Genomic DNA, 26,437 nt, shown 5'->3' with positions numbered 1-26,437 from the left:
TGAATCCTTTTCTGTATTTTGCAGGTATTGTTAAATATTCCCTGAAGTTATCCTTTCCCATATATTTTTAGTAGTAAGCAGATGTTTTTCTCTTTAAAAGTATGTGGATTCTCTGTAACGACAGGCTTTTCTGTAAATAGGATTTTGCTTCAAAAACAATAGAAGGGAGCTTTGCTAGTTATCAATCCAGCGTATTGCACAGATCACAAATATTTTATATATTGGGGTCTTATCAAAGATAACACAATTTCACAGTACTTTGAAGACAGGTCGCGTGTCACAGGCGGTATGAATCCAGGGCTGCACAGGTCTCAGCAAAGCCTGTTTTTGAAGAGCTTTCTGGTATCAGCTCGCCATGGCCAATTAGCTGCCAGCAGGATCGTTTTGCTCCTGGCTCTGGGGCTGCTTCTGTTAGCAGCAGCTCCGAGTTGCCTGTGTGAGCTCCATCACGCAGCATGGACATGCTTACTATTGATCTGATTCTGTTTCTCTGAAATACCGCTATTTCATGGAAGCAGAGTAAGTCCAGCACTGCTGTCTTATGGAAACCCAGCCTGAAGGCTTCAGCGTTCTGCTTCAGAGACGGAGAGGAGGGCAGCACGTAGCTGTGACAGTAAACTAAGCAGAGGGAAGAGAGAAGGACGGCCTTGTGGGATCTGATAAATGTGCCGGTGTGGATGAAAAGCAGAAGTGTCCTGCTTTATCCCCCAAACACTGTGACAGAAAAGTTAGAATAGAAGAAAGTTTCAGCTCTGCTAAACCAGCCCATAGCAATATGGAAATGTGGTAACCTGCAGCTGAAAATGGAAATTTGAACAACTCTTGAGATGTATGCAAGAAGAGGGTAGGCTGCTCCTGTGAATTTGTCCTGGAAAAGGGAATGCTTAAGTACTGCAGAGCTGAGCATGACAGCTGTATGGAATTACTCGTTTATTAAAGTTTTGTAAGAAGAAATGGATGCTTTGATGTTGTCTCAATTCATGTTGAATCTCGCTGCATCCTGCAATAATAATCAATAGTAATTTGCAGACATCATTAACGCTACTTATTTTTGAGTTTGTCTAATGTATTGATGGCATGAGTTTGGGGGCGGGTTTCAGGGGTGTTGTTTGTTTGTGCTAGAATAGACGTAATCACTAAAAGGCTTTCTGCTTGACAAGTCAGCTTTTCCCTGCTCATTTCTAGAGTTTTCATTTGAAACGAAACTCACCTTCCTCAAAAAATTGTTTACTGTTCCTTTATCACCACTTGCTTTCATAAATGCTGTCAGTGTATATGATTCTCTCTCTACTTCAGAACCTGCTCATAGCTATGTATTCATAAAGGTGATAAAATACATTTGATTTTTCACTGAAACAAGCTTGAGGGCCCTGTTTCTAGAATATCTCATAGAGTCATGCGGTGTTAATTCCATTTGTGTGCAAGTTAAGCTGTGAATTTCAAACAAAATAACGATTGCTCTGCCTCAGTGGGGTGAAGGTTGAATTTTTCAATATAATCAAGTTTCAGAAAATAGAAACACCCCGTGTCATAAGTGAGAAACTGTCTGCATAGTAAATGTCATAATTAATTTTAAAATGATTAATATTAACTAGAACTAATTAATATTAATCAGAGTGAAATATTCTCTGGTGCATAATCTTACTGTATAAGTAGAGCACACGTGGATGAAAACTTTCAGAGGGCACACCACAAAGTTTGAACGCAACTAAGAGGTGATGGTTTTCATGTTAGCACCTAACTTGTATGTTGTGTTTGTATTGTAGGTTGCTAAACAATCCCACAGCTGTCACGCTCACAAAACTGAGGACAGGAATAATTTTGCTTTACTTTGAAAAATTAAAGAGCCTACAGTGATCAGAGAGCTGCTTGTGTCTCCCCCTTGTTTCGTTAGTTCAGGGTCCTGAACCACTTGGCCCCCGGCCACTTCCCTCACCACCAGCTGGGGCTGTTTCAGAGCATCAGCTCCCTGCTGCAGTCCCGCAGGGATGCAGCAGCCCCGTCCACCCGCAGAAGGGCCGCTTGCTGGCAGTGGTGTGAGACCTGAAAGCCTTGTCCCTACCTGAGCTCTGACTCTGCAGCTCTCCCATTGATCCCTGCCAAAAATCTGATAGTGTGGAACTGGAAATAAACCCCAAGCCACAGCTCGTCCTAAAGCATGATGATAATCCTCTGTAGTGCTTGTGGTTTGAACGCTCACTAACAACTGCATCAGTAGCAGAGACTCTGAAGATAGGCTGGTAACAGATCAGAAGGATATTGGGAAACATGAAGAAGCTCCTTAATTAATTTCTAATCCTTTTTCAGCCTTAATCTTCTTTTTTGTAGTAAGATCTGGCATTACACATTTTCTGCACACATGCTTTCTAGATGATGTAGATTAAGCCTTAGGTCCCTGATTTGCTAGAAACAGCATATCAGTAGGCTAGCTGGTACTGCAGCTGCATACTGGAATACTGGGGGATTATTCTGTCTGGGGTGATATATCCAGCTGAAATATTAATTAAAAGTGTATGGACTTCACCCAGTCATCCCGGGTTTTAAGCCATGCTTTCTTCTGTGCTTCACGAGGCTTTGTTCAACCATTTTAGTGTAACTGCTGCTACTTTATTTGTGCATTTATTCCAGAATAAAGCTTTGTACATAGAAATGCTGGGGCTGTGTGAGGGGGTGTAAGGGGTTCTGAATACCTTGTGGCTAGGGTAGGAGGCACATTTCAGGAAGAAGAGAACAGTAATACCACAAGTAACTGTTTTGAGTACATGTTGGTTGGTTATCCACATGTAACCAAAATGTTTTTTTCCTCACTAGTTAATGGAATAGCATCTTCTAATTTATGATGTGAATACAGAAAATAAATGGATAGGACTCTCTTACTAATATAAAAAATATAGATGCGAGACAGGTAGTCAGCAGTGCATGCTGAATGATGGAACCCTATATTCCTAACAGGAGAAATATTAATCTTTTCTATTGGACTTCTTAATATCTTCCTCCACAGATACTCTGTAGCAGAATCTGAAGTCTCCCAGTTTGGGATGTTTGAAATATTTTTGTTAGACTATTCTCTCTCTGTAAAATACTGTTGCAAAATAGCTTCAGAATCCTGGAGAATAATCACAATGGGCTTTTTTGAAGGTCTTTCTATAGAACCTTCTAGGTTTCCCTACAGTTAAATAAGAGTTTCCCACATGGATAGGTTTTTTCGTTTTGTGTTTTTTTGTTTGTTTTTTTTTTTTACATCTGGACAATTATCACCTGATCTTGCTTCTGATGATTTCAGTAGGAGAATCTCAGGGCTGTAACTGTGGTATAGATACAGAAGGATATGTTCAACCTTTTAAACTCAGAACTAAAGGTAGGTCAGTGCTGACTACATTTTGAGGTTCTCCCATGTCATATGCTCTTGCAGCACTACCAGATTAACATTCAGATAAGATAAGAATTTATAATCTGCTGCACAGCCTTGATCAGGAGAAAAATGTGTTCACTAGCTTGGATGAAGCCCTACAGTTTGAAAAAGAAAGGCATTTACTGGGCATTTTTAGTTGGGTAGAAAACACATTCCTGTGCTACATGTTTTGTCAGGATTGAGGTATCTTTCAGGCAGCATACTGCAAAAAACATTTGGAAATCCTTCTGCAAACATCACAAAAAATAGAGACACAGAACAGACAATGTTTTTGCCCAGGAGAACAGAAAACCCTAGGGATCTTCCTGCACGTATTTAACTTGTTTCAGAGGTACATAGAAACAGGTATTTTAGGAAAAGCAGACTTACAATTATAACAGTGCAGACTACACATGTATGTAGGACAGTAAAAAGGGGACCAAACTAACCAAATCACTGAAAGATAAAGTGAAAAAATCACTTCACACAACTACAGATGAAAACATTAGGATTAACATTTTCCTAATAACCTAAGGGACATATTTAGGAGTTTTCTAGTATATGAAAAGCAGCCCTCTCTGTTGAAATGTTATCATTTATAGAATTCTGTTTACTCAGCACTTCTGAGAATCAGGTCACGTCTGCTAAAGTGCTTGAACGTGGAAAAAGTTGACCTAGATCGGTATTCCTCAGGCTTTCAGCATGCGTGGACCACTTTGGGCTCTTCAGTCTTCTCGTGTCTGCAGGTCCTACAGTGGACACCACTGCCTTGAAGGGATTCGGCTGCTGCCAGCCGGTGAAGGTAGATGGCAGTCCTACATTGACGGGGAAATAAGCTACTGACATTTGTTGCTTTGTGCCTCCATTTCCGTGTGAAGGGATCAGGGCTCAGAGTTTGAGGAACACTGACCTAGAGGGCAGAATTTTTATCCTAGAAGTTGTTGGATTGATTTTGTTTTGCTTTTGCTTGACAGGGAATACAAGGGATGAGAGGCAGGGATTTAGGAGTATTAAATCTTTTTTTTTTTAATATATAAATGGAAAAAGACAACAAGCAACAGTATTTAAACCAGAAACCCCTTAAAGGTGGTTTGGCCATGACATTCTTATTCAGGTTTTTACTCAATACCCCTTACTACATTGTCAGTTGTCAACTTGTGTATATCACATTTTGTTCAGTAATCCCCCCTCCCTTTTTTCCTTTTTGGTTAGGGAAGCATAAGCTGGTGGAAAAAAAAGAAGACAATGCTTTAATAAATATCCACACATACCACTGGCTGGACATGCAAATGTGCACCTGTGTATTTGGATAATTACGGATATGCTTTTAGTCCCAGAATGGGTTTGTACATGTACAAAAGCACAGTTTTAATGCACCAGCTACACTCACACTTGAGGTGGAAGTTAGAATATCAAAAATATTTCTTTATCTCAAACCAAAACATTTTAGGATGTTTGTTTCTACATTTATTTCATTCTACTTTAAAGGGTGCAAGAATTTTGTATTGTTTCCATCTTGTATGTTTTCTTTAGTAATAAACATGCTGTGTTCATATAAATTTTCTGCCAATTTAACCAAAAAGAAATATAAACAGTCATTAAGGCAAGTAACCCTTTTTCAGTAAGTAGACTGAGCATACGATGTTTGAAAACACCATTATATTCCTTAATGTGTCATATGTTCACAGAAAAGAAAGATAAATTCCAAAAATGCATTTGCAATTACAAGCAATATTTTAAATGTTACATGTTGACCCAGTCACTGGGTTTCCATCACCTTTTCTGAGTTATATGGTTAGCCGTAACATTATCGTAAAAGTATTTTGTGTACCATCTAGCAAAATAATCTAGGCCAGAGGTAAGAATGTACCTGCCTTTTATATGGTGAAGACACTGAAGTTATTCTGCTACAAATGAAAATAATCAGTTGTTGGAAACTTTGCAATTAAGGAAAATAGCATCTTCCTTCCCTTACCATGGTGGTTCACCTCCAAGTTATGAAAAAAAGCATCACCTTTTTTCAGCATTGCTGTCTTACGTTACCTCTAGCGCTAGGGTCTAGAAACTCCTGCATACCTGCTGCTCACGCTAACCAAAGCAGCCGCATTAAGCAGCCGCAGCCCTTTGCTCAGTGAGTGATCTGCCCATACTTAGCGATGGGAGTGGGCAGGAAGGCTGCCTATATACAGAATTTAATTTGGTGACTTCAGGCATGGTTAGAAGGATATGTTATTTATTCCTGAAAAGAGCAAATGTACCGCAGAAACTTTTAGGTAGACATACTTGTCTATTTTTTATTTGCAGCAGATTTGGCCCAGTGTCCTTATTGCAAATTAATGTCAACAATAAAAGGATAATGGATTAGAGTTCTAGCAAAAACTTCCCCAATAAATTCAGCCATTTGCCAAGTCAGTTGATGCCCTACTTTCAAGACTGTCATAGCAAGCAATTCTGAACAGTCTCTGCTTATTAAAAATGGAGTACTAAAATCAATATAGCAATATCTTGTTGGAGAAAATTCAATTTATCAACAGGTTTGTCATTTTAAAGATGATTAAAGGAGTTGTTTATTAGGCATCATCTAGACTTACAAATAGTTGGTGTGAAAATAATAAGACATAAGCCACGTTAGACTTACAAATCTTTCAATTACATCAGGGAGTGGATATTTTTCTGTAAGTGTAGACCAGTATTTCCTATCTTTACTTTAGACTATATCAGTCACCAATTATATATTAAAAACTGGTACTCCTCACAAATTTCAGTTGCTCGTGGGCAGACCCATTATTCAGAATCTAAGCGCATATCAAATTGTTAGAAATACCAAATGTGCTAAAATTCTCACTAATGCCTTGTAAGAAATACTTATTCTGATCTGGAAGACTTCATTTTTGAAAGCTCCAGTCCAACTTCTACCTAAGTTCTATCTAATTCATAAGAACATAAGCACACAAACTATGTTCCTTTTCTGCAGGCAAGGAGAACAAACCTATGAGAGTGAACTCTAAAACGTGTCTTCGTCTAGGATAAAGAGAGCAAGGTTGTCTTTACATTGTAAATAAAATGTTTGGTACCTTTCAACTTCTCGGCTGTAACTCATCAGGAATAGGAGTGTGAACACACCAGTGTGTGTGCAAACACCCAGAGGTGGGGAAGATACCACTTCAGCACCATATGGGAGCTTTTTCAGCCTGTGGTTTGCACGCTGTAGAGAAGGAAAAAGGTGTAAGAAATAAGGGGAAAAGCAATTGCTAATAAATGGAATGCTGATTCGTTACTGACAACAAGCCACTATTTTAAAAAATTCTTCCTGGGAAGATAATAAAAATGAACTTGTTTCAACAGATTAAACATTCTTGAAACTCTTTAGACTATATATGATAAAACATTCCTTAAAAATGAACTTGCCTTTTATGTCTGGAAAGCTAAGACCCTACCTAGGCTAAATTGTACCCCTACTGGAAAAGCATTCAGTTCTATGCTGATTCCTAGCTAACTTTATCGCATCAGCCCTTTTCGTCTTTTCCCCATGGACTCCTTTGCAAAGCAAGAAAAATCTGTATGTTGGTAAGCACGGTGACAAAGCAAAACAGAGGGAAACCGATGGTAAATTAGCATGATGCAAAAATATCTTTTCTAATAGCCTTTTTCAGAGTAGCGTCTCATCATTTCTTTATATTTGAGCTAGTGGAAAAGCATCGTTCACTGCATAAAATAGGACATGTTTGGGAATGATATAAGAGTAAAAAATTGATTCTTGGAATTCTGGACATTGTGTCATTTTGATCACTTGTAAAAATACTAATTTTCATGACTCCACTACATGTAGAGATGTACAGAAGATTAGAATATCAAACAACCAGCTCTTTCCCCCTAGCCATGCAATCTAAAAGCACAGCAGGTAATGTGGAATGGGGGGACAATTAACACAAAATCTCTTGAGCAACTTTTAGCAGAATAGTGCTCATAAGTGAAGCCTTAGGAAGCTTTCTGAGTGGAAGAATTTCACATCTACACCCGCTAGAATGACGACGAATAACCATGTAGCCCCAGGTCTGGAACCACCAAAGGAGGTGAGGGCTGTCCCCATGCTGCCATTCAGCCTGCAGCTCCAGTTCATGCTGCAGACCAACCTTCCCTATCTTCCATCCAACTTGCACATTGAATTCAGATACATTTGAATTAGAGGCATGCTGAAACACAGAGGAGATTCTTCTAGCTAAGCTAGAATTGATAGCTATCAGCATTAGGGAGATCCAATTTTTAATTATTTTTTTTTCAACTTGCATTGTTGGGAAAACAAAAGTAAGTTCAGGATAAGATATGCCTGTTTTTATTTCTACCTCTACTGCAGCTCCTCTATTCTCAACATAAAAAGCTACACAAATGCTTTGGAGGCAGATAAAATGAGTAAAGTAAAATAGTCCTCTGTTAAACAGAAACAGTAATATTTGTTACTGGAAAAGCTAAGTTATTCATCTTCTTTAAAGGTTCTTTAAAGAACTAGAACAAAACAGCTCCCTTCTGTTCAAAAAAAAAAAAAAAACTAAAACTAAAAAAACAGCAAACTATGCTACTAGGCAGAATAGCTCATGATTTTTGCATGTCACAAAGGATTTGCCTTTACACATAATGAATTTTATTGAGGTCAAATTTCAAGTTATCTAAATACTAGTTTACCTCCAGAGATACAGGGCCCAGGAAGTTATTTTGCAATAATTATGCATTTTTTCCTTGGCAGTGATTTGGGAAGCAACTTGTGAAATACACTGCTCTCAAAAACTTGTTACACTTCTGCTAAAAAAGATAGTAATACTTTTATCCATTTCCTGGCTAAAAAGTTGGGCTGTATAGATTCTTCTTTTCATCTCCACTGATTTCCAGTTTCAGTGAAGCATTACCACGCTTCTCTGATGCATAATGACATTGCTCAGCACGTGCTGACAGACGCCCAGCCCATCCCCAAGTGGCAGCAGCCCCCCGTCAGCTCCCCCAGTTTTAGGGTTGAGCCCTGAGGCCGTGGTGGGGAACATCCCCCTGAGCAGCCCGGGTCGGCTGGCCCGCCTGTGTCCCCTCCCGGCTCCTGGGGCACCCCCGGGCTCTTCGCTGGCAGGGCAGCACGAGGAGCCCAAAGCCCTTGGCTCCGCGTGAGCACTGCTCAGCAGCAGCCAAGCCATCGGGGTGTTACCAGTGTGATTCTCAGCCTAAATCCCAAACACGGCACCACACCAGTACTGGGAACAAAACAAGCTCTATCCCAGCAAAAAGCAGAACAAGCGGTCAGAGGATATCAAAAAGCAGCAGCGGCCACTTCATGAATTTAGAGGATTTATGAAAACTTAAGAGGCATAGAAACGTAGAGCTTCCTAGCAGCAAAAAGAATTAGAGAAATGGGGTTTTCGGGCTCTTGTAAAATTGTATCATTAAACTTAATAATGGTATGTTTTGACTGTGGTGTAAAACAGATGAACTTTGTATGCACATCTTTTAGCCTGCTCAGAAAGCCGTATGCTTCTCAGTCATTCGGACAGCAAGCTAATGCTCTGGATGCACCACAGCAAGAAGGTTTTGCCAACTCATTAATCCAGGCCTGGGTGTGAGGACAGGCATTTTTCTTTCTCTTTCTATCCACAGAAGTTAGTAAAAAAAAAGGAAAGATTTTATTTCTATGTATGTATATATACAAATACATACTTTGAGAGAAATGCATATATATGTATGCATAGATGGATGGATGCAGGTAAATAAAGTAGTGAGTGTATTAATAATCTACACTTTACTACAGTGTTATTTACAACTTAGTTTGAAAAACGTTTCCCAGACTAATTTAGTGCAGCCTTCTTTTTAATGCTACATGCAAATAGTAAAGTAGAATATAAAGCAACAGTTTCAAAAAGAATTTAAATCAATCAAGTAGATATACCTCATCTGTTCAGCAGGGAAATTCTGAAAGTTTTATTAGGAAAGGAAGCACTGAAGAGAAAATACAAGCAAAACAAAGATATTAGAAAGTCTGGATACATTTATCAATACACAATCAACTGAGATATTATCTAAAGTCTGCCTTACTCAAGAAAAATATAAGGGAAGTGAACCACTAACTTCAATACAGGTGCTATAAATTTCCATCCGATCGGGATTCCATTGGAAAACCGCTGGCATTTCAACCAAAGCACTCTGCAGAAAGAGCTCTGAAATCCAGGCAGCTACCAGGAGTCAGTGCATCTCAAGATCACTCATTAAATAGTGACTTAATTAGAGCCTCGGGATTTTAACATACTCAATTTTACATTTTAAGCCCCCCTTTAAAATGGACAGGGTGAAGTTTTCATCTGTCTGGATTTCTCACCAGTTTGAAAATGCTCTTAAGCCTTTAGGTTTAAAAAAGGCAGCTCTGACATCCTTTCATCAGAGACAAAAATTATTCCTAACAGAGTTTTTAATGCGAATTCTTCAAACTAAAATCTTGTTACAGATTGCTAGACTAAATTAAGGTAATGGGTTCTCTAAGCCCCAGTTACTCTCTCAATTACTTATTGACTTAGCCTAATTCTAAAATAAGGTTAATGAACAAAAAGGAGCATGAAAATGTAATTTTTCCCTCTTTCTCTTCCATATAATGCTTGTAACTGTGTCACACCAAAGGATAAGTCTTGTCATCAGTGGTAAAAATGCAGCTATAGAAGCACAGGGCTGCAAATTGCTGAGTCTAGTTAAATGCAGTGTGTGTCTGGTTTAGAATGCCCCCAAACATCTTTTTTTAAACACCAGAGCATGACACACGCACACGACACTTCACAACAAACCCAAGTTCTCTGCTAATAAACCAAAGTCACTCCAGAATCTACCATAGTAAAGACACATCTGTGACTGCTGTTGAAGCACTACCAGGTATTTATTTAAAAATCCCTGCCAGTGATCTCAGGATGGAGACTGTGCCCCATTCTGCGTATGACCACGTTTAACTCGAACTCAACACAATCCCTTCACTGTTTTACTTGGCTGAAGATACACCTGATTATTCTCACCCTACCTTCTGAGTAACCGCATGCTGTTTACACTGATACTGCACAGTTCTGCTGCATGCAAAGAAGCCTTCTGAGGTTACGCTGTCTTTTAAGGTAACTTGTTTTCACACATTCCTCTCCATGCTTCAGTTTCCCTGCAAGTATTCAGGCTGCAGGTTTCAGAGCAGAAGATGGACCCTGAGATCCAGCCTGCTTTCTTAGAGCAAAACACTCTTAATGATTTTTTTTTTCACACCAAACAGCATATAATGGATCCAATGTGCAGGAAGCTCTCAGAATCAAGATATATCCCACACTTAAAAGCCTTACTGGTCCCTGAGGCTTCAGCCAGCAATGGTGGAAGCTGTCCAGTCACAGAAGCCAGTTTTTCTGCTCGTCTATTTCACTAATTCGATTTTCATTTTAAAATCTAGCGAAAGCTCTGGGATCTAATTCATCTGCTACATATGGTTTAAATATAGTTGGAATATTTTAGATTAAGGGAGAGCAGTAAACATCAACACACATACAGCGATTATTAATGCTAGACACCATACATTCTGCTGCATCTACTTTAGCCTTCATGGTTACTAACAAGGTAAAACCTTTGCATTAATGTAGTAGCAGAAATATAATAAAACACTTTATTATCCCTAAAAGGCAGCATGTGGCATATACACTCTGTGGGGTATTACCAATGTCCTAGGAGCAGTTTCATTCCTTCACATCCTGTGGCATATAATTATCTCAGGCTAACCATGACCCTGCGGGTCCTCTATTAAAATTATATTTTCATTACAGAAAGGTGTATACATTATTGAAGCACATTATTTTGATCACTGAAAATTGACATATTGTGCTCATTAGCCAGTAAGCCTGAATATTTAATTTATGAGGTTTGCTCCAAGATTTTTACAGATCAGACACTTAATGCAAGTAAACATGCAAAACTGAAGATCAGTGAATAGCAGAGATTCTTACTGAAAATGGTGCTTTAAAAAAAAGTGTGTCATGCCATATGCTGAAACATGCCACGTTACATTAAGCAGGTAAATAGATTAATTGGACTCATTAACATCATTTCCTTTTTAAAACTTTTCAACTTGCAAGATGAAAAGATTATTTTAATCTTTACCCTTCTCTCTTACATTTTACATTTCTTCATACAGACCTTTTTAATCAAATATTGATGATGATGCCTATTGTTCTTCAAAGCTCAGCACTGACGCTGCAGCTTCCTCTCAGTACGTGGTACTGTATCTAAACTCTGGGATTTCCTTATCTCTAATTTTCTTCACACCCAGAAAACTTTTTCTTTCTTTTCTTTTCCTTTCTTTTTTTTTTTTTTTTGCAAGCACAACATTGTATTTTTTCCAGAAAAAAAAAGCACTCTGGATACGTCACGTATCTGATGGCCTTCAAGCCACCTGCTGAACCTGCAGCCTCCAAACACAGGGGGGTAGACCAGAAGAAAGCTGCTTGACCGATGCGGCAGACTCCACACTTCTGTCCCACAGCCAAAACTACCAACCACTTCTGAAACCGAAGGCACGGATTACAGCCGTGTCACAAACCAAACCAACCAACCAACCAACTGATTTTAGTTTTAATTTTCTTCCTGGCCGTGGAAGTCCCAATGGTATAGAGGTGATAGCTCTATGGTATGGGTCAACAGTGCTCTCTGCTGGTAGCAGGGAAAAGTTGCAGGAAACACAGCTAGAATCTACCTTAAAATATAAGCATGAAATACTTTGAATATATGTCTAAAGCCCCAAGACATCTATATGCAAATATATAAAATATCATAATTTAAAAGTCCGAGAAAGTATGTTATTTATTATACTGAATAAAAATTCAGAAATAATTCAGAATTATTCAGAAATAATTCTGGAAATGATGTTATATGAGCAGTGTTTCCACAGTTTCCTTACATAATGTTGCACATGTTGAGCTTAAGATACAGGCAGGGAAAAAGCGTTATGAAGAATAAATATTCAAATGTACAGAGATACATCAAATGCACTTGAATGTTCTGTAGAAAGCAATTGCTTACAAACAGTTAAAGAAATATAATCCTTACGTATGCGTACAGAAATACTGCAGAACAAGGACAGAGCTCTCCATGACAGTTTGTAAAAAATCTGCACAACAGTTGTCTCCTATTTAACATCAATCTCTTCTTTAAGAGAAGACTTTAAAAACAATTATACTGTTTTAAACAACTGTTAAATACCTTAGAAGAATATCACTGAAATATCTTTTATTTTCCATCATAAGTCCCCTGTTAACAACTTCTAGAAAATCACAACAGCAGCATAAAACTACTTCTAAAACTAACTGGATGCCATAAGCACAACATTAAGAAAAGTTATATTCTTCTCTAGGCGCTGCTTTGAAATAAGGGAAGGTAATCCTGGTGCAGAGAACTAAGCAGTGTGTCTTAGCACATCTCAACTCCTACTTTGGTGTGATGCTCAGTCACAGTCCTAAAGTCAGATTTCAAATCACAGACATGCCCTGGAGTCTATGGAAACTCTCTTTTCCAACCCTGAAGCAGTCTCTGCTTTGCACAAGAGAGATACAAGCAGCTTACTACAGCACAATCAATCCAAATCAATGGGAACAATATTTGTATCACAGAAAGCGTCTGGTCAAGATACTACAAACAACAACAACAATCATTAAATGAAAGTGCTTGGAGTACTCAAAAAAAAATTTAATCAGTTTGCTGCTGTACTTAGAAACTCAAGCTCAGGTGACCTGAGCTACAGCCAGAAGTGTTGGAGGGGACAATCCTGCCAAAAGGACAATCCCCAGGCAGAAAACAGTACAGCCTAGTATTAAAGCTTACTGACACCTGGGAGACAGAAGACAATTGCATATTTATTTATGCGTTTGTGAAGCACTTTGAGACCCCTAGATAGCAGATACTAGGGACAGATTAATATTACTATTTTAATGTCTTCATGGAGCCCTGGTCCCTCCATGAGCCTCCTAGGGCCACAAGTTGAGCAGAAACCTGTTGGCACAAGATGTGTCCCTTAGGTAGGATCCGGGTCACCTGCTGCCCTCACCACATTGACACCGAAGGGCAGAAAGTGAAGTCAAGACAAAGCAAGTGGCATTAACAGCTCAGGTGCTGGTAAAGAGGCAGAAAGCCCACCCCCCCGAGCTTGCAGAGCTGCTGTCCTATTCCATAAACTGTAGCATTCAGGAGGAAAATACAGAAGCCAGTTGGCAGGCAACAGAAATGTGGCTATTGCAGGGTATAAAATTGGGGCATTACAACACCTTCAAAACACTCTTCAATACTTGGTGATTTGCTTCCCTACCCAGCGCTAGGCCTTCTTTGACTGTACCTATTTTCATCCCAAAGAAAGAAATGTCTAATACCACAGATAAGATCCAAGGACACCATAGCAGGGAGCCATACACAATTGATTTTCTCGCTTCCTTACATTCAGTGCTGCTCCACTGGCAGGTACTGATACAAGTTAAAAAACGTTCTTGGAACTGATCTTCAGACCACTGTTACCTGAATAAATCCAAAATAGCGAGAGACTATTTCACTATTTTGTCAAGACCCTTGGGAAGCAGAGAGCCTGCTGAAGAAACGTGACAGTCAGCTGCTGCCGTAGCATGGGACTAAAAGGCAAAGAATCCATCTCAACTCCTTCGCTTTTCCTCTTGCACTCCTTGCTTACCCTCCTAGCATGGTTCGCCCCCAAACAGGCTTCTCTTTCTGTCACCTTTTCTGCACAGGGTTTTGAAGGCTGTTTAATCATAGATTAAAATGTAAAGATGTAGGACATGAAAGAAGTTCTGAAAATTATTTAGTTCAGGACTAGTTCTGGAAGAAAACAGTAAGTGAGCAAGATAGATGGTTAACTAGGACACAACAAAATGTTTTCATAAGTGCAGGGTTGAAGAATAACATTAGGAAAGATTGTTTCAGTTAATTTTTTTTCTAATGGTCATAAAGACCTGTGCGGTTCCAAGATAAACACGCATCAAAGAATTTGTGTTTATTAGTTAAGCACTTCTATTGATCTTACTTGTGTTCCACCTTTCAAGCAGCAGACTCTGGACTTCTTTGTGATCGTAGGACTAGCAGGTTACACACGTACTGCACAAGTATTGAGAGCTTCCTTAGAAATGTAGTATGGAATATATTAGTGGTACGTGCCTGTCTTGCATCAAGATAAAGAGAGAGAATAATGCTGCTGGGGAATTATGTGCACAAAGCTCTGTGAAGCAAGAATTAAAATGAATGAGATTAAATAGAAAATAACTACATCAGGAATATGTTAATAATTTAATTAAAGCCTACCAAAGTTGAAATATTCCACAATTAATGCTAAAGCCCATCAACATTTTCCGTTCTACTTGGGGATTTTGCCATAGGTAAAATTACCTGTTTGGAAATACTTCTCAATGTTTGAGGAAAATTGGGTCAACTAAGAATGTGGTATGACCGTTAACTTTGAAAATGTTGGATGCAGCTGTTTTCTCAGGCAGACTTTTACTGATGTTTTGATATACGTTTTCTTTAGTGCACTCTTATTTCTGGTGGATAAAGTAAATGTCAATATCAATCCTTTTGAAAACGAGGAGGGGGAAATACTGCTTTTTTTTTCCCTAAGCTTGTTTGCTATGTAATTATCATTACATAACATTTTTTAATAAAGTTAAATACATATATTTAAGTCAAACATCAAGGTAAAACAAAAATGTTATTAGCAGAGCAAGAAGCAACACAAAGGCCATGACTGTAAAGGTCTTAGCACCAAAGATTAATTTGACAAATTAAGGAAATAGTTACACAGATCTTAACAGATCTTTTATATTACCCTTTTAAACTACCCTATAACATTTTACCTGATCCACAGAAAGGTATAAAAATTTAATTCTATACTCTGTGGAGTAGTAGGTATTGTTGTCTGTATCAGGCTGAGTCAAGATCTTTCTCAGAAAACACTCCTGTCTTCCTACCGCATATCCTATAGGAAAATGTACAAAATACAGAGAATACCACCGAGCCAACTTCTGTGCCTGAGGCCTGATACAAGACCACACGCAACTTTGCTGCCCACAAGACCAGCTGAGTTTGATGTTCCAAAGTGACCACGCACCATCACTTTAAAGGCTCAGTACCATAAAATATAGAAAAGCCCTATTTATCAGGAGCTTCAAATAATAAGATCAGAACCTACTTCTTCTCCAGCCACAATCAAAGGTGTGCATAGTTAAAACACAATAGAATGTTTTCTGCTGAAAAAAATGCAAGGCAAACTTCTTACTTTCTTGCATGACACCTTCCCACTGAGTGTAATGCATTTGTAGACTCTGAGCTTGCAAGCTGGTGATTGCACTAAGCAATACTATGTCCTACAACTGTAAGTGGTTACACTAAAAAGTACACTTTTAAAGGTCATAAGATGTTGAGCTTGTATATAAACCAGACAATATCCTGAACTGCACTAGAGAATTTCACACAGCAAGATGTTAATGCTTCCCATAATCAGGCACTGCCTTATTATACAAACACTGCAGGTCAGAAAGTCTCCAGATTTATTTATTTATTAAAAAAAAGTTCCTTAACATTTCCATCTTTTATCTGTATGTATTCCAAGTAAATGGCAAATGTAAGACACTTCTGTTCTCCCTGCAGTGAGCAAACGCCCTCAACAGAAACGCCCATTAGAAGTCACTAGTAAAGGTGGGGGACTTTGACACTCTCGAGAAAAGAAATGAGCAGGGTCACATCGGTGCAATTGCATCCAGGATCTGGATTGGTATACGTGGCTGCTCTACCCCATGCACACAATCACAACCAGAAAGCCAGTGTTTCATTTAAGCCAGAAAAGGCTCAAAAAAAAGGGCAAAACCTTGCATTTTTGACATTGAAGATCTTAGATTTTGTCCTTCCTGGTGACAAGTTTCTATGTCCATGCAGGAGGCTCTTAGAGTTTGACTTCAGGTGTCCGTCCCTCCCTGCAGGTCAGAAATGAGGCATGTCGGATACTTCATTTCATTACTGGTGTTTTTTATCTGCACTCATGTAGGGAAATTCTGTTTTAAAAGAGTCAATACAATCTCATTACAAGCACTGCATTTTTATGAGGGGGAAAATGAGAAAGACAAATGTTACTCCTGTTCGTGCATTTGTCTCTTATCGTTTCCCCTCTCTGCTCTACAGAGAGTTATTTGATTCATATTAGAGGTTATTTGGGTCACTTTTACCTTGAGAGAGAAAATAATGGTAACCTAATTTGAGATTTGTAGCAATTTAAGTAAGAAAATGAATTCTGAATATTTTGCACAGTTTCTAAATGTAACTGAGTGTTCAGTGAAGCATGAGTTTCTGAATGTGAATAAGAGGCTTTACACCATTTCCCCCTATTTGTTTTTAAACTACATTTCTTACTTATGATAAGCAATTTTATGTCATTCATATGCAGTGTACTGAAACTGAATCCAATAAACTGACCTTCTTTCACCTATTAAACTAAACTTGGTATTTAATTATTATGCATGCAAAGTCAAGCAGAAAACTACGGGGCATTTACAAACAAAATCATTGTGTTTTATTTGAAATGAATAGGAATATTGTGTTTATTGCTTTTCATTAAAAAAATATCCCTCCTTATTTTTCAATTGGAATAAACAAAAAATAGAACATCTGTATCAAAGTTTAAAAACCTACGATAATCAAAAGCGGTTTTAATCTCATCCATTTAATTCTATTGCACAGTCTGTGCAGTGTAACTTTTTACAACATACTGTGCAACAAAACACGTCATTTAAACTCCGTAATTAGTATTACAGATAAAATGACACTGCAGCAATGTTAATTACTATAGCACTGATGTAGTACAGGATATAATACATAATAGTCATGTCTTTAATTTTAAATTGAAATGCAACAAAGCATATTATTGCTGCACTTCCTCTTCTTAAAGTAAATGAATGTTATTCAAGTGTACCATTTGTATCCATGCAGAATGTTCTTAAATCACGATTCTACTTTAACCCAAGCTGGTGTATTTCACTTTCTAATGGCATAAGTTAAGGAACTTCTTACTATAGGAACCTTTCCCGGCAGTGGGAAATATGACAAATATATTCCATATTAAACATTTCTACAATCATTTTCTTCTTCATTACAGCAACTGTAAATCAGTTTTCAAACGAAGCATAGCATTCAGTCTTTTTAAAAATAAAGATGAATCTTAAAGAGCATTACAGCTACTTAAGGTGTAGTAGGAACTGGAGACATATGATCAAACTGTAATTAATTCTGCTCTACTATATCTAAAATACCTGTCAATTGCAAACATAAAGCATTCGTAACAGGGTCTTGCAGAGGAGGACAATGAAAGTTTTTACCTGCAGCACCAGGAAGAGTAGGGCTCCCTATTTTATGAATAATTATATCTCTGCTTTTGTAGCACCTTTACTTTTGGATAACTTTGCTATAAATATTAAAAGAAGAAAAAAATGAGTTAAATTTCAGATTTGTTCCGAGTATACTTAAATAATTTATGCCAGCTGAAATGTACCCATTTTCAGTGGAGAAATTTTGTAATGAAGTCATTATTCAGATCTCACATAAAAAATATTCTAAAAGCCTACTTATTTAGAAGTATAATAATCCTATTCATTGTGTTAACCACATGCCCCTGGATAAAACATGTACACATAGATTTAGCAAAATATTTGAATATACAGTATAAGGTTCAAAGTAGAACTTGAAGTATATCCTCAGGTTGTGTATTTCATCTCACAACAATGAGAGACATTGCTACATTTAAATGAAGGTGTGTAAGGTGCAAAAGCTTGAAGTACGTGTAACAGGTTTCAAGGATTTACAAATGATATTGACAAAATGCTTTTTTTTTTCCCCTGTTATTGTTTAGGTCAGCGGGACCATGTATAATACAGGGAGACACGTATCTCTACGATTAGACAAAGAGCATTTGGTCAACATCTCTGGAGGGCCGATGACATACAGCCACCGCCTCGAGGAAATCCGGTTACACTTTGGAAGCGAAGACAGCCAGGGATCAGAGCACCTACTCAATGGACAGGCTTTCTCTGGGGAGGTATGTCAGCACACGTGGAGTTACAAATGAACCAGCCTGAAAGGGCACGCTTTCCTTTTCTGCCTGAAGGTATTTGCAAACTAATTTGTACTCATAAAAATCCCCACTTTATCCGTGAGAAATTCATTTTTTGGTTGTTGGCTGTGTTGGTTTTTTTGGCCCATGCATTGCCATGTGAGTCATATCTAAAAATGAAACTGTGGTATTAATTGCACTCAAAGATACCATATATTCACAAACAAACAGCTTACAAAGTAATTGAGTATGGTTTGGTTGGTCCTCTATTTCCCTAGTAAATGCAAATACAAGACTAACCATGAAGTAACACTGAAGATGCTCTATTTTTTTTTAATAAAATGCTAATTTACTGCTCACTGGCATGTAACATTTTACATTGACCATTGTTCCGCCTTCAATTTATGTAAGAAATAAGGTGAAACTTAATTTTACTGATGGTTCCACAGAACTCTGCTGCTCTGCTCAAGAAATAAACCCCACAAGTAAACAATAGCAGAATCAGTACTTACTTTATCTTTTAAATGCATATCTGTAATTGTCCCAGAAAAGACCATAATTTGATGATCTTGATAACTACTTGCAGGACAGCTCATTACTTCTGTCGGATAAACATTTTAGCCTTGGAGTACTATTTGAAGATATATAGGAAAGTTTGCAGATTTTCTGATATGCAAAGCAGAATCTTTTCACTCTTCATATGTACAAGCAAGAAGAGACTCAGGGGTTTTGTAGCACCCCATCCTCCATCAGCCCATGCCATGACTGTGAACTGGCATGCAACTCTGCTCCACAAATAAGGCAATGCTTCAGAGTAGCTGTCAATTATTGTAGGGATTATTTTTAAAGATTCTCTTAAGTACCCTGTTACCATTCTTTCAGAAGACCAAAATGAATAGTTTTCATAGTAAAGAACTTATTTTGTTAGGGAAGAATAACCAAATTACCATCTGAGCTGTCTATCACAGGTTCTGGTGATGAGACAATTAATGCATGGCAATTTCTTTGGCATTGTGCAACAGCAGTTATTTAAGAGTAGGCCATTAACTGCAGAATTGTCAAATAATGTTGTAATTGATGGTAATTATTTGCTTTGATAAGCTATGTAGATATATTAATATAGCCAGTGGCAGCTTTTTCAAGAAATTATTCATGCCTTACACAACTGCCTTCCCATTGCCTTGTTTAAATTCTGTGATAAGTGGACTTATAATGTATTGCTCCTTTAAGAGCTGAAAGTTAGGATCTAGTGTTGTAGTAAATAAGGTCTTTGCTTTGCTAAACAAATTTACAGAAGGCGGCTATCCAAATGAAAACAGTTTGACTGAAGAAAGCAAAAATGGGGTTGAAACATACCAGGCACTTGATATGACATATCAGTATGGTTTCAGATATTTTTAAAGGAGTAGACAAGACAGAAATTCATCACTCATAGACTATAACAAAAGTAAACATGTAGAGCACTTATTTTGTTTGCTATACTTAATGTTAATACTTAACTAGGTTCTTCTGGCTTCAAAAGTTTTGAAGTACAGTAATAAATGCAGCTGGCACTGGACTGAAAGACTTTTACTTTCTTTTCTGGAGACTAGACTTGACAGTTTATGACACTTTAATTCTCCTTCAGCTCTTTTTCCTGTAGCCAGGATAATACTAATTTAAACAACATCCACATGGCCAGAGGAAATTTTGATTCCTGAAACAACCAGATATTAAACAGCTATATTTGAGACACTGCCCTATTGTGCTTGAAACATCACTAACTGATTTAAAGAAAGTTCACACCAAAATACCAAAAGAGACAGTGAGACTTCAAAGTGGAGATAACATGATGGTTTCTTGGATGAGAGCAGGGTAGCAAAGCAGCTGCTCGGCTGGGACAGCTACAGAAGCTGCTGACCCAGCTGCCCACCCGTTTGAGGCATGCCTGACTGCCTGTGAACAGCCGCTGGAGTTCATAGCACAGTCCTCAGTGAAACCACTGAGCTTGAACCTTAGACGATGCAGAGCTAAGTTGTCACACTTGCCAGCTGGAGCCCTAGTTTAAATGCCCTGAATCTTTTCCAGGCAGTGCCCAGCCCATTTACTGGCTGAGCAGAAAAGTCAGCTTCCTAACTTGGTTTGCCAACATCAGCAGTGAGACAGCACGATTAGCTTCCACTACCCTCAGTGTTCCCTCAGGAGTTTCTAGACCAGGATCATTGCCTTCTTATTACTTCTGACTTATTGCAGGAATACATTTTGTTATTAAAATTTGGTATTATTTGCTTACAGAGACCTCAAGTTTTTATTAATAAAAGCATAAAATCCACCTAAGTGGAAACCACTGTAAGTCAGTAAGTCACGCACAGCTGGATCCACAGCATACGCAGGTTTCATCTAGTTATCTGAATTCCTCCTGCAGTGAATGGAGAGAGATTGGCATCTTCAGAGGATGATCATTCCTGACAGCCAGAGACATCTCTCTTAGGACAGGACAAATCACCCTGTGGAAATGCATCTCCCCTGACAACGGAGCAGAGACAAGCAGCTGGCCAAGTAGCTTAGACTAGATGCCTCCTTTTCAGATGCTGAGATGAATTCTATCCTTCAAGGATGTACTTTTCAAAGGTTCAGATAGCTGTTGTGGGCAGCCAGACAGGTAAGCTCCAGTAAGGTCAAGTATTAATTACTAATTTGAATCTGCATCTACACAGTTAAGTTTTATTAATAAAACACGTACTGTTTCCAAAGTACAGGCACAGAGTCAAATCAATCATGTTGACTAGCATGGGTGCAAACTTTCAGTGAAGGATGGCAGCTGACAACGTTCTTCGGATATACATTCATCCATACAAGTGCTGTCTGTATAAATAAGTGATTTTCAATAAGCTCCCAACACTGGGAGCTGTAATGTTTACAGCTCTCAGCAACTATAATAAAGAAACTATAGACCTGACTTTATGGTTACAGAGTACATGACGGTATAAGGTAACATGTTTCAAGTCCGCTGCTGCTAATTATTATCACTTCTGTGGTGGGTGATACTGTCAGAAGAGATGGGATAAAGAAAAATAACTGCATAACTGCATTAGTTTAATTTGGTCAGGTAACCACAGCAATGAAGAATTGCTACCCTGAGCTTTAGCAGGTGAAGGCAAGCAGAGAAAAATCGTTGCAGGATTACACTGTTTGGTTGCTAATTGCACACTAACACCCACAACACTGCTCTGTTGCTGCTGCTCTTCATTGTGTTGGACAAGATCACTATGGAGTTTACTGCAACCTCTAGTTTGCCATGGAAACAATGCCCAGGGATGAAGTTACTCAAGCAGTGTGATGCACTCGAGTAGATCACAATCAGCTCGTTGTTCCTCCTCCTCTCTCCTCCCATCCATTTCTGTCCCCTCACTTTCACTGATGCTGAATTCTCCAGTGCATGTTAAAGTCACTGTATTGGAGAGAGAAAAGGGACCCTGGGTGGCAGCTGGGCAAAAGAGCAGTGCCTCTGCAGCAGCACTGGCAAACTGCTAGACTGGCTCAAACACACCAAGTGACATCCAAATCAGAGAAGGCAAGCAGAAGCTGTCAGACAGCCTCAGCACATCTTGAACTAGGAGCAGTGTGTTTACACATCTGAAAATCCAACCTAAGATCCATGCTAAGCAAGAGGTTTGTTCTTAGAACTTTTTTTTTTTTTTTGCCTAATGAAGATGTTCCACAAGTGCACAGGCACTCGGAGCAAGCTAAGAGAGCACTGGAGCAGTACCATGGAATGAGAAAAATCTAGAAATAGCAATTTGCTTCAAGAAGTACTGTGTCTGAGTGATACTGAGAGACTTGTAATTTCCAGGCTTTAACATCTAACTAGGTGTTAAAGGCTGTCAGGAGAGATCTCTACAATAATCTGGTTACCTTTTAGCCTATAATTATAAGTTTAATAGACAGAATAACTGAACTAATGCTTAAATAGCTTGAGTATAAGGGCTTTAAAATTGTGTATCAGATTATCGACAATATGTTTGACACTGCTAACATGGAAAGAATGAAAGGCTTTGGAATATTTAAATAAATTGAGCATTTGCTTGTCCCTCAGATACGTAGCTGAGTGCATTCAATTCTCTACTCCTTGCATAAGCATCCTACTGTATTATAACAATTAAAAGAAAATCTTGGCTCAAGCAAAGTCCCCAGCTAGGACACGAATCAATCTTGTCTGTTGCCTAATAACTCTATGCAAAACTGCTTCTAATCCTTCCGAGTCTGTATCATTTAACAAAAGACCCTTCTTTAAGACAGAAGAAGCAGAAAATATGGCAGAATAGTGCTGCTGTTCAACCTCTGTCTACATTGTTAAAGTAAAAATTAAATAGATCAGGTAACTGAATCTCCAAAAGGTTCATGTTGAAAATGGGCCCCTCTAATATTACTATGTGGCAAAATCTTACAAATCAACACCATTTTGTTTCCTAAGCAAAAAAAAAAATATATATATATATATATATATAAATAAATAAATAAACATGCTGCAGGAGAGCTCCAATCATTTTATGGTAATGCATTGTAGTAGTAGACTTTAAAAAGAAAGTTAAGGAGCTTAATTATTTGGGGTTATGCGCTTTTCACATACTCAATATCTAGAAAATCTCAAACAAGAGGCCGTAGTCCAGAATATATTTTAAAAAAAAACAAAACTCCTCTGCCCACCAAGTTACGTTTTGAAAACCCACTGACACATTATAAACACACAGTGATAAGAAATATAATGAGAGCCAGAACACTAACTAGATAAGTGAACCCTATGCACACCATTTGAAACAGATATTTACTTCTGCTACTGCTAAAAACCCCTAAGAAAACCAAGTAAAATATAAGAAAACAGGAGTGGGAGAAGAAGCACGGAAATTCTGAAATACCAGCCTTCTCCTACTACTTTGATTCCTATGTAAAATCAGGCAAACTTTCCCTGAGTAGGGAACTTCTAATGATACTAAAGGATTACTTATCAGAGAGATCAGTGTTGCAAATCCAACTTCTGATATTTTTAGAAGCAGGACTGACAGATAAACAGCCTATGAGAAGCATCAGGCCAGCTGGAATAATTTAATCCAGCCCGCTGCAGAATTAGAACGGTCTCAATTGTTAAATCAGCAGCAGTGATTTTGTCACTGAGACCTTCGGCACACCTTTGATTTGCCTGTGTGGTTCCAAATAGTCTCCCTCAAATTGCTTCCGTTGGTATTGCTTATAGCAAACAGAAAAACTTTACCGAAATAGACAGGATGTAGCCATATTTGAACTATGACTTCAGTTATGTAGGCAAAACACAACGGGTCATGGCTGATTAGTATGTCAGAGGAAACTGTAAGCAAACCACCTGCCTCTCCTTTCGTTTGGTAAAGCCCCCATCTTCTTCCAAAACTTGTCACCTAGTAAATGTTCAGATGTGACTCCCATGTGAAATTTGGTTCAGGTGCTGACTTATGTGCCCATTCTGCACAAAAGCATGTTTCTCCACACAGTTCCCTACCCAACGTTTAGATTCCTCACCCAGGTCTGCTGAGGCTGGGTGCAGAGGACAGCAGCCTCCTGCTTCTTCACAGCTGCCTTCCCGCAGCAGGCAGGGCACAAGCCCGCCCCTGCTATGCCCCGTGCCGCGGGCACTCCTGCCAACAACCTGCAGAAAAAGTCTGAAATTCAGATCTGTCAGTTGCCACGGTCCACCTGTGTTACATTTTAGAAATTGTCTATGAAATGATACAGGTCATTTTTAAGTATTTCAGCCAGCAGACAAGTTTACTGTACTCCCGTGCTGATTAATGTTGAAAAATAAGCCTCTGAGGAAAGTACCAGATGAGGGAACACATGTCTAATGGAAGGGTGGTTTAGTAAAATCTCTATAACCTTCAGATTAATGTTCAGCTTCAGAGGAGAAAGTCAATAGGATAATGAATTAAATTGCTATAGGAATAGAATATAAATCAGGAAGAGGTGGTGGTATTGTCATTACTACAGGATAAGGAGGCTATTCATGTGAGTAATTCAAAATCAGTGGGAGACGAACGCGTGCATTAGGTGCAAGAGTGCACCTCTGTCCACCCTAAAGATTCTAGGTGGATTCCACCACAAGTTTTATAACATATTCATGCACATAAAAAGCAGAGTTACAGTCCAAAAGATATGCTTATTCATTAACACATGAATATTGTGTTTTTCTAAACCCAAATCAATTTCATATTTTCAGTTGGGCGGGGTTGCTGTTTAATATAACAGAAAACAGGATTGAGCGATATCAGCACAAGGGTTATTTCACACCTGGCTGTGGTCTGCCAGTTTCTGAGCTCTCAGTTGTCCATTGGAAATTCCTTTGCGCTCTCAGTTGGCTCTATAAGTAAATTAGGCATTTTAACAGAGATGTGATTTAGTAGGGCAGTGCCTAGGTTGCCTCCCCTCTAATACTACGTGCTCACACATGCACACACACCCCTCTTGACAGCCTTAAATCTTGTCAGATCCAAAAGTGTGGTCCATGGGGGGGGTGGAGGGGGAAGGCACAGTCCAAGGAAAAGACCGGTGAGATAATCTAGGCAACAAGGCTTGCAGGGAGGCATAGTAGAAACCTAAGCTATTTTATACAGTGAAACTCATCAAAATTATTTTTAAATGTTCCCAGAATACTTCCCAGCGATACCATAAAGCAAGTTGCTAAGCAAAAGCAAAGGAGTTGGTGATGTTTACAGCACCTGAAACCAGGAATAGCACAGTAGGTGACAGCAGTACAGTATGAATGGAAAGGGAAGATAAAGATAATACTCCAATTCGCTGTACGGTGTGGATCCTGTCAGGTATGGATCATACTGCTCCAGAACCACGACATGAAACAATACACAATAATCAACTGAAGGATACAAAAGTTTTGGGCACATACCAATTGAACAAGTAACTTAACCCCCAGTGGCTACATGGGGAAATAGAAAGGGACATCTAAGCCACAAAATATCTGCAGGGTTCACGAGATACAGAAATAATTTCCGAGAAAAATCTAGCACTGCAAATCGCAATGGTAGGTTTATTTCCCAGGTTTCTCATATTATTTTCTTCTGACTCTTGTCTATTTTTCTTTCTTAAACAATTCAAAGCATCTGAGTTACACACATTTAATGGTTATTTTGCTGACAGATAATAAACAGGTCTGCAGATTAAAATGCAAACTAATTGCTGTACCGAATTCCATTTACTTGATTTCATGTTCCATTAGATTTTGGTGTTATTTTTCTGTGGCAGGTTTTCATTTATATACACTTATGTGAATTATAGAACGAATCGTGGAGAGAGGAGATGACAGAGATTCCTTGAAATCAAAAGCTGAAAATGGGTGAAAAGCCAGGCAGTAACTGAACTGTCTGAACATCCATGCCTACGTGGCAGTAATAACAATTTTAAAGCAGCAGTCAGAATAAGGTGTTGACATCCAGATATTTTGTAAGCAGCAAATGGACAATATTTAAAATGGAATATGCAGTCAGTGTTTCTTATCAAGGAAGCTTCTCCTTTTGCACTTACTCTACTGGAATCCACAAGAAAGCAGAATTTCCAGGAATATGAAAAGAATTATTTTTTTATGGCGTATTTTACAATAAAATACAGTGCGCTTCCTACACTGGCTGCCTGCTAAAAATGCACCTTAAACCTTGCTGACCTTCAAAAACAGTTTCATCATTAACACTTTTGAAGTAGAACCACTGAATTTTAACTTATGTTCTTCCCTGTACTACTTTTGGCTATAGAGAGCCATCTTCAAAGGTAATAGATGCTCATAAAATAACAAATCCCAATATTCAGTAGCAAGGAGAAGTTACAGAATCAAGTGGAGGTATAGCAACTATAAATTGCTGACCATCAAGAGAAAAATAAATAAATAGAAAAAAAAATGCAGCAAG

At 38.5% G+C, this 26,437-nt stretch overlaps 1 protein-coding gene across 4 annotated transcripts in view; it reads left to right on the top strand.

Moving 5' to 3' along the window:
* Window positions 1-26,437, top strand: part of CA10 (carbonic anhydrase 10) — a 201,414-nt gene that overhangs the window by 139,193 nt on the left and 35,784 nt on the right. For all 4 annotated transcript variants that reach the window (XM_040530157.1, XM_040530158.1, XM_040530155.1 and 1 more), the window contains one exon: window positions 18,318-18,503. In XM_040530157.1, the coding sequence (XP_040386091.1) occupies window positions 18,318-18,503 (186 nt within the window). The remainder of the gene's footprint in view (window positions 1-18,317; window positions 18,504-26,437) is intronic.

This window comes from Cygnus olor, chromosome 18 (assembly GCF_009769625.2).
Source record: "Cygnus olor isolate bCygOlo1 chromosome 18, bCygOlo1.pri.v2, whole genome shotgun sequence".
NCBI classification, from domain to species: Eukaryota; Metazoa; Chordata; class Aves; order Anseriformes; family Anatidae; genus Cygnus; species Cygnus olor.
This window is presented reverse-complemented; position numbering and strand designations above follow the sequence as displayed.